The following is an 11,303-nucleotide window of genomic DNA, read 5'->3' on the forward strand; positions in this document are numbered from 1 at the left end:
AAGGGTTAAGGGGCTAGTTGGTGCATTCTTAAGAACAATTGTTATCTGCGCAAAATTGGGAAAAAGGACAGCACAAAACAGGTCGAGTGCATATTCTTTTGTATTGCCCTCTTCCCTAATTTTGCACGGTTCACGATCGTTTACAAGGTTGCAAGATATGGCAAAATTATACTGAGGAACGAAATACAGTCGAACCCACATATATCAGACTTGCAAAAAAAAAAACACTATAATTAGTTCGATATATAGAATAATTAAGTATACAACTTTTAATGAAATTCTATTTGCAGGGCAAATTTCGGTTCACAAGTTGCCTTCACGGCTATACACATATCCCCCCCCCCCCAGTTTGTAGTTAGGGATGTGGGGTTATACGCAGGGGTGACTTGTATGCGAGAAAATCTGTTATTGATGTAAATTGCACCTCTAAACCTTCATACGCAGCTGTGTGTATTTATTGGGCACTGGAAGCGTCGCCTTAGCCCTAATGTCAGCCTTGCTTTTCAGTTTCTTACCGAGCGTGCTTCTTGGGATGCTGTACGTAGCGGCGACGTAAGACTTCTTTTCCCCAAGTTAGACTGTACCATAAAAGCTTGTTAATTCAACCCCCGTTAATTTATAAAATCGGATAATTCAGACTTGTTCTGTGGTTCCGGCAAGCATATGTATGTATTGTCCAGTGATATCTAACTCGTTAATTCGGTCATATTTGCTGCCACCCGGTTGATTCGGAAGATCTGAACATAGGTGGCATGCGTGCCTTCAGTACTGCGTTGAAGCTATGATTGCGTCTAATAGACCACAGTTATGTCCACAGTGGATGTGGCACTCAGTAGCTTAGTTTTGGCTTCAGGCAGTGTGTGCGCAATGGCACAATGATAAGTGATGGTGGAAGCTGTTGAAGATGAAGAGCTTCAGCCGCGGGTCTGCATGCTGGCAGAAAACTCAGGTACTACATTGTGGTGGACGAATGATCAGTTGCCGGCCATTTTTCCAGCGAAGAAATTATTGTCACGTGCGTGTGGTGTTGGTGGGGGCGGGTACGTAATAAAGGATGGGTTCAGAGCATGTTTCAGCTTAATACACTGGGGTCTTGATCCTCAGTCACATTGTGAGCGAAGTCACAAATATTGCGACTTATGCACACAACTCTTATGCAAAATAAGTACTGGGTTTGCGTATTCATCAAGAAAACGAAAATGCGTTGATGTAATAGATACCTATTTATTAGAGCTGTGCGAATAGCAAAATTTTGGGTGCGAAGCGAATTCGAATAATAAAGATTGAGTGCGAATCGAATCGAATAATTTCGAATAATTTTCGAATATTTTTCAAACATTTTTCGAATAATTCGAAGTGAAATTACAGAAAAAGTTGCAGAGAATCCCTACGTATGTTCTTGTGAGATAGCAACATGAAAGTGTTTCTTTTCGCTAGGTTGATGAAGCGCTGGTGGGGTCATATTTCATAGTTGTCTTTCTTATCAAGAATGAGGCAATGTAGAGGCCGAATTGTATTTATGTACATGATTTGGTGCAACCAAAGCGTTGCCGACAACACTTTACACGTGATAGGCAGAGATGCCATTTCCTCAGCCTCTCCTCCTCTTTCAATTTCTGTGGAAGGCCAACTGATGTGGCGGACAAGGGTGTGCTCCCTTCAAGTCCGGAGTTCCAAATCTGCCTCGTAGACGTCGCTATATAAGAACATCTGAAATTTTGGATGCTAAAACGCTTCAGCGTCCGATTTTTCGGACTTCCTGCCCAAATTTCAGGTCCAAAAGAGCATTAATTGAGCCCCCAACTCTGCCACATCTTTGATCTCCATATTGGAACCAGCGTTTTCTTGAGTTAATACATTAGCGACCGTAGCGGAGCTTGAAAGGCAGCTTTGCCGCAATACGGGGGTGTGATGAGGTGAAGCATATTGAAAATCTAGGGACCACTTTCAAACGGACGTTGACCGTCTCTTGGCTAAGTTCGACCGTAACGGACCTTGAAAGGCAGCTTTGCCGCAATACGGGGGTGTGAGGAGGTGAAGCATATTGAAAATCTAGAGACCACTTTCAATCTGATGTTGACTGTCTCTTGGCTAAGTTCGACCGTAACGGAGCTTGAAAGGCAGCTTTGCCGCAATACGAGAGTGTAATGAGGTGAAACATATTAAAAATCTGAAGGGGTCACTTTCAATCGGACGTTGACTGCTTTTGTCTTTGGGAAGTTCGAATAGTTCGAATAGTAAAATTTCAGTGCGAATCGAATCGAATAGGAAACACTATTCGAAAAATATTCGAAATTTCGAATATTCGCACACCCCTACTATTTATTGTTTTCTTGGTACATTCAGTGATTCAGCATTTGATTAATTAGGACATTTTTTCCGTTCCTGTGCAATTCGAAAAACGAGATTTTACTGTATTGATTATTGCCAGCTTTGTGGAAAATAGCAGGTTCTTCTGTTTCGCGGCATCTGTCGCATTAACAAACAAGTGGAGAAGTGAATGGCAACCCCACAAGTACGGACCAGCGGCACCACGCCGAGGAATCGTGGGGGTGGAAAGCACGTGATGGCAAACAGTTGTTTCTAGCGGCTTCGTGCAGTGTCCACCTAATGTCACCTCTCAGTCTTCCAGATGCGTGCGGGAAAGTCCGTTTCCGTGAGGATAGCCAACTTCTTGGGTTATTTCCTGCTGCTCGATATTTTATATATCAAATGTTCTGGCTGTTTTGTTCGATGTGAACGTAGATTTTCCTGTGCATATACATTAAAGCATTGCGTGAGCGAAAATAGTTCAATATAAAGGATAATTCTATATAGTCGGCTTTGACTGTACAACCATGAGGTTGTATTCAGGCTAACTCACCATGGTGCTGTTTTCATCAGAAAATCAGACGCCGAGAGATTTCTGTCGCATGACGTGACGTCGCGATCGGTTCTGCACCTGCCCTCGCAGAGACCGCAGAGCCCGTGGCGCTGGTCATTCTGGCCGAGGAAGAGCTGGTGGTGGTGGACCTTGTCTCGGACGACTGGCCCAGCTTCGCTTTGCCGTGCCTGTCGAGCCTGCACTCCTCGGCCATCACGTGCACGAACCACTTCTGCAACGTGCCCCAGGACGTCTGGGACAAGCTGCTCGAGGAGGGCCGCAAGCAAACGGTCCAGTGCTCAACGAAGGTGAGGGGAGAGGTCCCACTGTTGTACTGCGACGACTACTCCGAGTTACAACAATACCTTGATTTGGGAGAGTTGGTTCATCCTTGCAGGGAACGTAAACAGTGCAAACGACAGGGACGAAAAAAAGACGTATGACAGGATTGGCGCTGATCAGTGCCAGTTCTGTCCTAGGTGTTCCTTTTGTACTCGTCATTGGCACTGTTCACGTACCCTGTGAACACTCGGGACTTCTTCCTCCAGCTTTCGTGAAGTCTGTTGCGGATGGTACAGCGTCCTTCCGGATATATAAATGTTTCCCCTTGCCTCAGATTTGATCCTTGGCTCAATGTGAAGGAGCCCTTGCATCATCGTAATCACTGCTGCTTCGTCATCACTCTTTTGAGTGGCACTTAAAGGCGTTGAATGACTGTCCGCAATTTTTTTACATTTAATAGCAAGTTTTACCTAACATTCAAAGTGGTTTGTGAAACCACTCGTACGTCGTATGCGTGCCCCAGCCAGCGTGGACTTCAGCAAACAGTTCTACCACTGTGCAGCTCTTCATGATTCCGTCCTTCTGTGAACCCCCTTCTTGTTTTGGAAGCATGGCACTGGACCCATAAACATACGAATATTTGAATAAAACGCACTTCTGGGCTAGTTGGTGCATACAGTTGAACCCCTTTATAGAGGCACCGATGTAAGAGACAATTGGTTATAAGACACACCAGTGTGCCCACATAGAAATAAGGATTGATCAGAAAATGAGAACAGGGTAGCCTGCTCATAAGGGCTGCCCTATAAAATAGACAAGAACTGCTCCCCGGTGCGTGTCTCTTGTAAAGGGGTTCAGCTGTATTTCTTGGAAAGAGGAGGCACGACAAAAAAACAAGGACGTGGCATTTGTCCTGTCCTTCATGTATTTCTTGTTGTGATTTCCTTTCTAAAATAATGTGCGAAGCCATCAACAATGGCCAAAGAATGGAAGCTTGAGTGCTCATCGTATTGACGAGTCTTCGCTGCGTGTGAGGCATGTTCATTCCGCGTTCTGTGGCAGCCCTGGCCGCTGGTGGGTGGCCGCGTGACGTGCGAGGAGCCGAGTCAGCATGATCTACTGGTGACCGGCCACGAGGACGGCTCCGTGCGCTTCTGGGATGCCTCCGGTTCGAGCTTGCGGCAGCTGCTGACCCTGAGGACTGCGCGCCTCTTTGGGGCGGGAGATGGTCCCTCCAGCTTCCACGCTGCGCCGGACGAGGAGGAGGAAGAGGAGTGGCTGCACTTCCACAAAGTGGGTGGGCCTTGCATGACACAGGACTCTTGCAATAATGCCAAAGAGAAGCACAAAATCAGTTTAGACAATGCATTCTTTAATATTTGTGCTTTTGTTATTGTATGGTTGATAGGTTATTAACTGAGAATATGAACGCATGGAACACATTTATGGTTATTCAAATGGACTGGACTAGCGGCGAGTTGAGGCTTTCAAAAACCAGAAAAGAGGTAACAACAAAGTTTGAGCGGTGATGACACACCAAGGTTCACGTGACACACGGTGTCCACGTGACAGACACCGTGGAGTTTTTGAAAGATTCTCTTGGGCACTGGTTGGTTGTGTATCAAGAAGGGACAATGTTGTTTTCGAAAGTTGTTGGGCCTGAAGACTTGTTGAAATCATTTGTGAATAAGTAAAGCACACATACACAGGACATATCGTGAAATATTTTGACTAGAGCTGTGCGAATAGCAAAATTTTGGGTGCAAAGCGAATTTGAATATTGAAGTGTGAGTGCGAATCGAATCGAATATTTCTCGAATATTTCTAGAATATTTTTCTAATACTTCGAAGCGAAATTGCAGAAAAAAAGGTTAGAGAGGATTCTTAAGCATATTCTTATGAGATAGCAACATGAAAGTGTTTCTTTTCGTTAGGTTGATGAAGCGCTGGTGGGGTGGTGTTTCATAGTTGTCTTATCAAGAATGAGGCAATGTAGAGGCCGAATTGTATTTATGTACATCATTTGGTGCTACCAAAGTGTTGCCGACAACACTTTACACGTGATAGGCAAAGATGCCATTTCCTCAGCCTCTCCTCCTCTTTCAACTTCTGTGGAAGCCCAACTGATGTGGCGGACAAGGGTGTGCTCCCTTCAAGTCCCGAGTTCCAAATCTGCCTCGTAGACGTCAAATATAAGAACATCTGAAATTTTGGATGCTAAAAAGTTTCGGCTTCCAATTTTTCGGACTTCCTGCCCAAATTTCAGGTCCAAAACAGCATTAATTGAGCCCCCACCTCTGCCACATCTTTCATCTCCATGTTGGAACCAGCGTTTTCTTGAGTTAATACTTTTGCGATCGTAGCAGAGCTTGAAAGGCAGCTTTGCCGCACTGCCGGGGTGTGATGAGGTGAAGCATATTGAAAATTTAGGGACCACTTCCAATCGGACGTTGACTGTGTCTTGGCAAAGTTCGACCGTAACGGAGCTTGAAAGGCAGCTTTGCCGCAATACCGGGGTGTGATGAGGTGAAGCATATCGAAAATCTAGGCACCACTTCCAATCGGACGTTTAAGGCCGAACCATATAGAGCGTTTTTGCCGCCGTTTTCCCGGCGTTTCGTACGCTGGCGTCCCTCGACGTCGACGCTACCGGTGACGGTGGCCGAAACGTTCACCTCTGGACGGTCCAGACATCACGGGCGGCAGCGTCGATGCCGGAAGCAGTTCGATGGACGCAGAACCAATCAGCGTGCGGCTGGCAGCGACTTCCGCTACGTAACGGCGTCATCGCCGCTGCCAAAATGGCTGTCGCCCGCCTTGGGTCTAATAAGTCGTCGCCGTGCACTGTGCGGCCCTTGAGTTCTCAACTGATGCTTGTATTTGACTTAGCTTGTACCCTAGAAGCTTCGACAGCAAAGCGCTCGTGATATCTTTGAACTCTTTCCGAGAGCCGTACTCAAGTTCATCGGTAGGCTTAGCAGGAATGAGTGTATTGGCCGAATACGTGGCCTCAAAGATGTGCGGCAGCTTCAAGCTCAGAGGCCATATATTACGAGTTTGTGGTTCCTCTTAATGCCAATAGCTGGCGCTACAAGTAAAAAAAAAAATTGACTTTTCGGCGCCACTGTGACTCGTTTTTTGCACCACATAACTGCAAATGAGACATAAAAGCTATAATCAGGAATATATCTTGTTGGTCCATTGACGGAAACTGTACACTTCTTTACTAGGTGTCAGGTTCATTCCCTCTGGTCACACTGTGCGATGCTAAGCTAACGCTCTTCATATGGTTTGCCGCCCTCTCTGATGGCGTTGATGCGACGACGCCGAGGGACGCAACGCCAGAAAACGCCGGCAAAAAAGCTGTATATGTTTCGGCCTTTACTGTCCATTGGCAAAGTTCGACCGTAACGGAGCTTGAAAGGCAGCTTTGCCGCTATACGAGTGTGTAATGAGGTGAAGCATATTGAAAATCTTAAGGGGTCACTTTCAATTGGACGTTGACTGTGTTTGTTTTTGGGAAGTTCGAATAGTTCGAATAGTAAAATTCCAGTGCGAATCGAATCGAATAGCAAACCCTATTAGAAAAATCTTTGAAATTTTGAATATTCACACACCCCTAGTTTTGACACGATACTGATGTTGTTAGTGGCACCTTGATATTGCTGTGAAATTCGACAAGGGAAGGTTTCAGTTAAAGTTCCTGCACTAAATACTAATGTTCTTAGACACGAACAAACTTCAGAAAACGGTTCTTCATAAATGATTGACCATTCCAAGCTGATCTCGTGTTTCTCTTTACGTGATCCCCCTATTGATTGGCCAGAATGCATGTGTACAGCTGTGTTTCGCTGCTCTCAAGTGGACCTGAAGCACTGCAATTGTTGCATAGCTGCAAACATTTGGGAGCATGTCTTTGACTTTGTTGTTTCATAACAACTAAAGGTGGTAATAGATTTTTGGAGATGTATCGCGGTCTTGCGGCATTCTGACTGGCGCCTTTCTCGCACGTTCCTTTGACATGCAGGTGGGCACATTTGACCCGTACAGTGACGACCCCCGCCTGGCGGTGAAGAAGGTCCTCTTCTGCCTGCAAACAGGGCGCCTTGTGGTGGCCGGCACCGCAGGTCAAGTGGTCTGCTTCAGCTTCAATCCGGAAGAGTCCGAAGTCACTCCCGAGGTCAGTAGGCGTTGCTGTCAACTGATGTTTCGATACCGGCATTACCGCTCCCGACGCAGTGTTGTCACTCCTAGCAGAGTCTATTGTAGAACGGGTTTGCCTTCTTTCAAGCAGTGCATTCGGACGTAGTTAGTCATTTCGTGCAAGATTCACACACGCTCTGTTACTCATGTGCATTACGACAATCAGTTTGCTTGGGTTCATTGCCGTACTGACCATACACAGCTGAACAAACAGCAGTGTCAAGTGTGGTGGCAGGACAGCATACCAGTCACGATTAAGAAACCGGAACGATAAACTTGTGCAAAAATTTTATTGGTTACGCAAGTGACGCGAGGCTGACTTCATACGCTACAGCCTTTAAAGAAAAAACCTAGTGTTATATGTGGGCTTTTATGGCATGCAACGTGTGACTTGTTTGTTACTGCTCGAAGAGCGCGCGCGTATTGTCTGGATTGAAACAATTAATGGTCCACCTATCTTTCTGCCCGTACAGTGCTTATAATGTTCACGTGGTTAATGACGGTAACAATGCATCCCACAGGCCGTGCAGCTGAATTTTGTGGGCGACCGCGACAGCTTCGTGTGGAAGGGCCACGACGCCCTGCAAGTGAAGAACGCCGCCGTCAAGTCCGAGGCCGGCTTCCACCCCGACCTTGTGCTGCAGCTAGCGCCACCTGCTGGAGTCACCGCTCTCGCACTGCACTCCAAGTGGGGCCTGTAAGTGCGGAAGCGGTGCTGTTCATTTTGCCGACAGTAGCAGTTTTATTGGGATAAAGGGCGGGGTCTAGAACAATGTCCCGTGTTCTGCACTTAAAGTGTGCACTTTAAGAACCACCAAGGAGGTTTAAAAAGAAATGCACTAATGGTCGAAATCAATTCCGAGCACTTGCACCCCCCGCGCCCCTCTCCCTTCTCGTTGTGTTCTCCCAATTTTTCTTTCCTCCATGTGTAAAACACTGCAATTAGTTTTTGTTTTTAGTTTGAGAGCACAGTGTTAGCGGGCTCTTAGCAGGAGCTAGTTGAACCACGACATGTGGTGAGTTCTGTTGGTGAGATACAGGTGGTGAGTTCTGTTCGCTCAGATTGGCCTGTAAAAAAATGTATGTCCTTGAAACCATGTTTCTGTCTAGTAAATATGTTTTCATGTGGACTATCACTTCATTGTACCATCGTTCAACTGTACTTCACAGTGTTTTGAGACATGATTTCTGCTGATATACTACAGTAGAACCTTGTACATATGTTCTTCAAAAAAAAAAAAAAGACAAAAGAAAATGTGATATCCAGAAAAACGTACAATCCGGATTCACTAATATATAGCGGGGTTCTGCTTTATCAAGCTATCCCAAACATTGCCAACAAGAAATTGTACGAAATGGGAACATATCAACGAAGTTTTACTGTACCACGTTAGCATTGCTGGCCCTGTTGAATGCAGTCCTCTGAATATCTGCCAATGCTTTTTAAAAAGCAGCATGCACATGCACATGCACTTTGTCGAGTTGTGCATGCGAGATGAAGGCTCATCAGGTTACCTTGGTGCATCCTTTCTTCTGCAGTATTGCCGCCGGCACAGCCCATGGATTTGGAGTCCTGGACTATGTACAGAAGAAAGTGGTTGTGTCGAAGTGCACGCTGAATCCGAACGGTAGGTCTCATCTTGCACAGAGAGAAACTCCTTCGGGGTTGAAGGGCTGATAGCTGTCTCTGCATGTTCTGACATTTCACGCAGTAGCGCGAAGAACCATGCGAACGGTGAAAGAGCAAGACGGGACTCAGCGCTCTTGCGCCTTCAGTGTCATTATTCGGACTGTTGCATGAATTATGTCCTCTGCCAACTAGCCCATCAGTCTGTTCTTTTGATCTTGCGTTTCGTTAAGGGGGGAAGCTGCACTTGAAAAGCGACTTTTTTATTTATGGATAGATCTGAACCAAAATTTCACAGTTTGTGTATTTTGATGTGCAGATTCCAGAAATGTAATTACTTTTGTGATAGGGCTAGTAGTTCCCAATATACCCTGCTATCATTCCATAAGCTGGGTCCTTTGTTTGGAGCAAAATTAGCATCTAAACAGAAAACCCAAAAATGGTGGTTACAGTATTGAAACAATGTAGGATGTTCAAGGATAGCAAGATGCTATGAATCAATTTACTAGGCGAATTTTAACAAGAGTTAGAGGTCATCAATGTTTACGGAAAAAAAAAAGCCATTGTCACATACCATACATGTGACCCATTTAAGGGGGGACGCGGCTTTCGTATCGCGAAAAATGGCAAAAAAATCGATTTTTTGAAAATCACATTTTCAGTTTCTGTAGCCCTTTTTATATCCGATTCCAAAATATCTTCACCGAAAACCGCGTAGAAGTGCTATAAAAAAATTGTTGCGCCTGCCGAGGTGGCGAAAATTATTGGGGAAATCGCAAAAAAAACACTGATTTTCAAAAAATCATAGCTCCGCAACGACGCCACCGGGCGCCGATATCTTGGGCTCATCGGAAAGCGCATTTCTCCGTCTTCAAATTCCCCGCCGCAGCTGGCTCCTCCCTTCAAAAACAAGCGCACAAAAAGCAAATGTTCGAAGGTCGTTTCGAGCCCTCCGATTGGCCGCGTCCGCCATGTTGCCCCAGCGCGCCTCGCCATTGGTCCGATGCTCGCTCCGGGAGATCGTCGTCTGCAGCTCGTGCGTCTCGAGCTCACGGCTGTCGAAAGTCGCGCTACTTCGTTGCGTGTTCGCAATCGCTCTCTGTTCACGGCTCGACGATAACTTTGAACAAGAACTACGTTTTAGTTTGGAGCTACTAGCGGAAGCTCGGTGGGATTACGATGGCGCGCCGCAGTCGTAGCGAACATCGCAAACGCGCGTCTCGGACCGACTTTCTAGCGTTGACTCGTCGGATCCGTGGTTGGAGGTTCTGCTTACGCGCACTTCGGACGTCGTGACGAAGATGATCGCAGGACGACTCTTTGTACTCGCGACCACGCATTACGTACTTTGAAACATCGGGCACCGCGGCCGGCGCGTCTACTGCTCGGAGTCGTCACTAGGCCTAACTCCGCTCACGGCGTCGGCACGCGAGGCGAACCTCGAACTTTGCGGGCAAGAGCAACGCGTTAGCGGATTCGTGGCAGTGTGCTTCTTCGCAAGGAACGAAGCGCTTCCCCCGCCGGCTTCTCGGTACAGCGGATGGTCATTTTACGGATCGGCAGCGGACCCCACGGCCAAGCTCGTCGCGCAGCGGGCGCGCGTCGGCGTCCCGCAATGCGAGGCCAAACACGTTGCGCGCCTATTTTTCGTCGCCGCACCTAGGCATATTGCGCATCGTCACCGAATGCCGCCACCCAGCACATCGCGTGCCGACTTCCTGGACTATGCGGCCGAGCACTTAGAGGTGAAATAAAGCACTGTTGATGCAATTTAGGCGCGCTTGGAGCCGTGCGCGGTATCGCCGTAAGCGCTCATGAATCATCTGAAAAAATAAAAGGCTCGCAGAAAACCGTGTCCGCGACCGGGTGAATGATAAAGCGCATCGCAGGCGAGGTTTACAAATTAGCTTGACGAGTGAAACAGGGAGATGAATTCATATCTGCCCAGTTCGCGTCTTGAATAAACTGCTAAGGAATTCCTATTCCACCAATGTCTTGGCCATAACTGCCTGTTATTTAGGAGGAAGTGATAGGTTGCCATGATGAGAGCTGCTTTTAGTATCCTATAAAAATGATTCAATGATCAATTGCAATCAAGACTGTTAATTATGTTAATGAGAGCATGAATACAAGAAAGCTGGCAAATCATCATAGTACATGACCTACTTGAATTACAATATCTTGTTTTTTGTCATGTCTATTACACCACTTCATAACTTCGTTTAAAATTCATGCTACATGTTCTTTGTATATCAGAAAAGGATTTTAAGAAAAAAGAAAGAAAACAAAGGCACAACCGATGAAAGGCCACATGTGCAGGAGGTCCAA

General features: G+C 46.4%; 1 protein-coding gene across 1 annotated transcript in view; it reads left to right on the forward strand.

The window, feature by feature from the left end:
• The window catches only part of LOC119389880 (lethal(2) giant larvae protein homolog 1-like), a gene marked incomplete in the record, with an annotated part of 82,123 nt that overhangs the window by 28,021 nt on the left and 42,799 nt on the right, over positions 1 to 11,303 (forward strand). The window contains 5 exon segments of the mRNA XM_037657294.2: positions 2,954 to 3,171; positions 4,208 to 4,438; positions 7,173 to 7,325; positions 7,870 to 8,045; positions 8,888 to 8,976. Coding sequence (XP_037513222.1) covers positions 2,954 to 3,171; positions 4,208 to 4,438; positions 7,173 to 7,325; positions 7,870 to 8,045; positions 8,888 to 8,976 — 867 coding nt within the window.

This window comes from Rhipicephalus sanguineus, chromosome 4 (genome assembly GCF_013339695.2).
Source record: "Rhipicephalus sanguineus isolate Rsan-2018 chromosome 4, BIME_Rsan_1.4, whole genome shotgun sequence".
Taxonomy (NCBI): domain Eukaryota; kingdom Metazoa; phylum Arthropoda; class Arachnida; order Ixodida; family Ixodidae; genus Rhipicephalus; species Rhipicephalus sanguineus.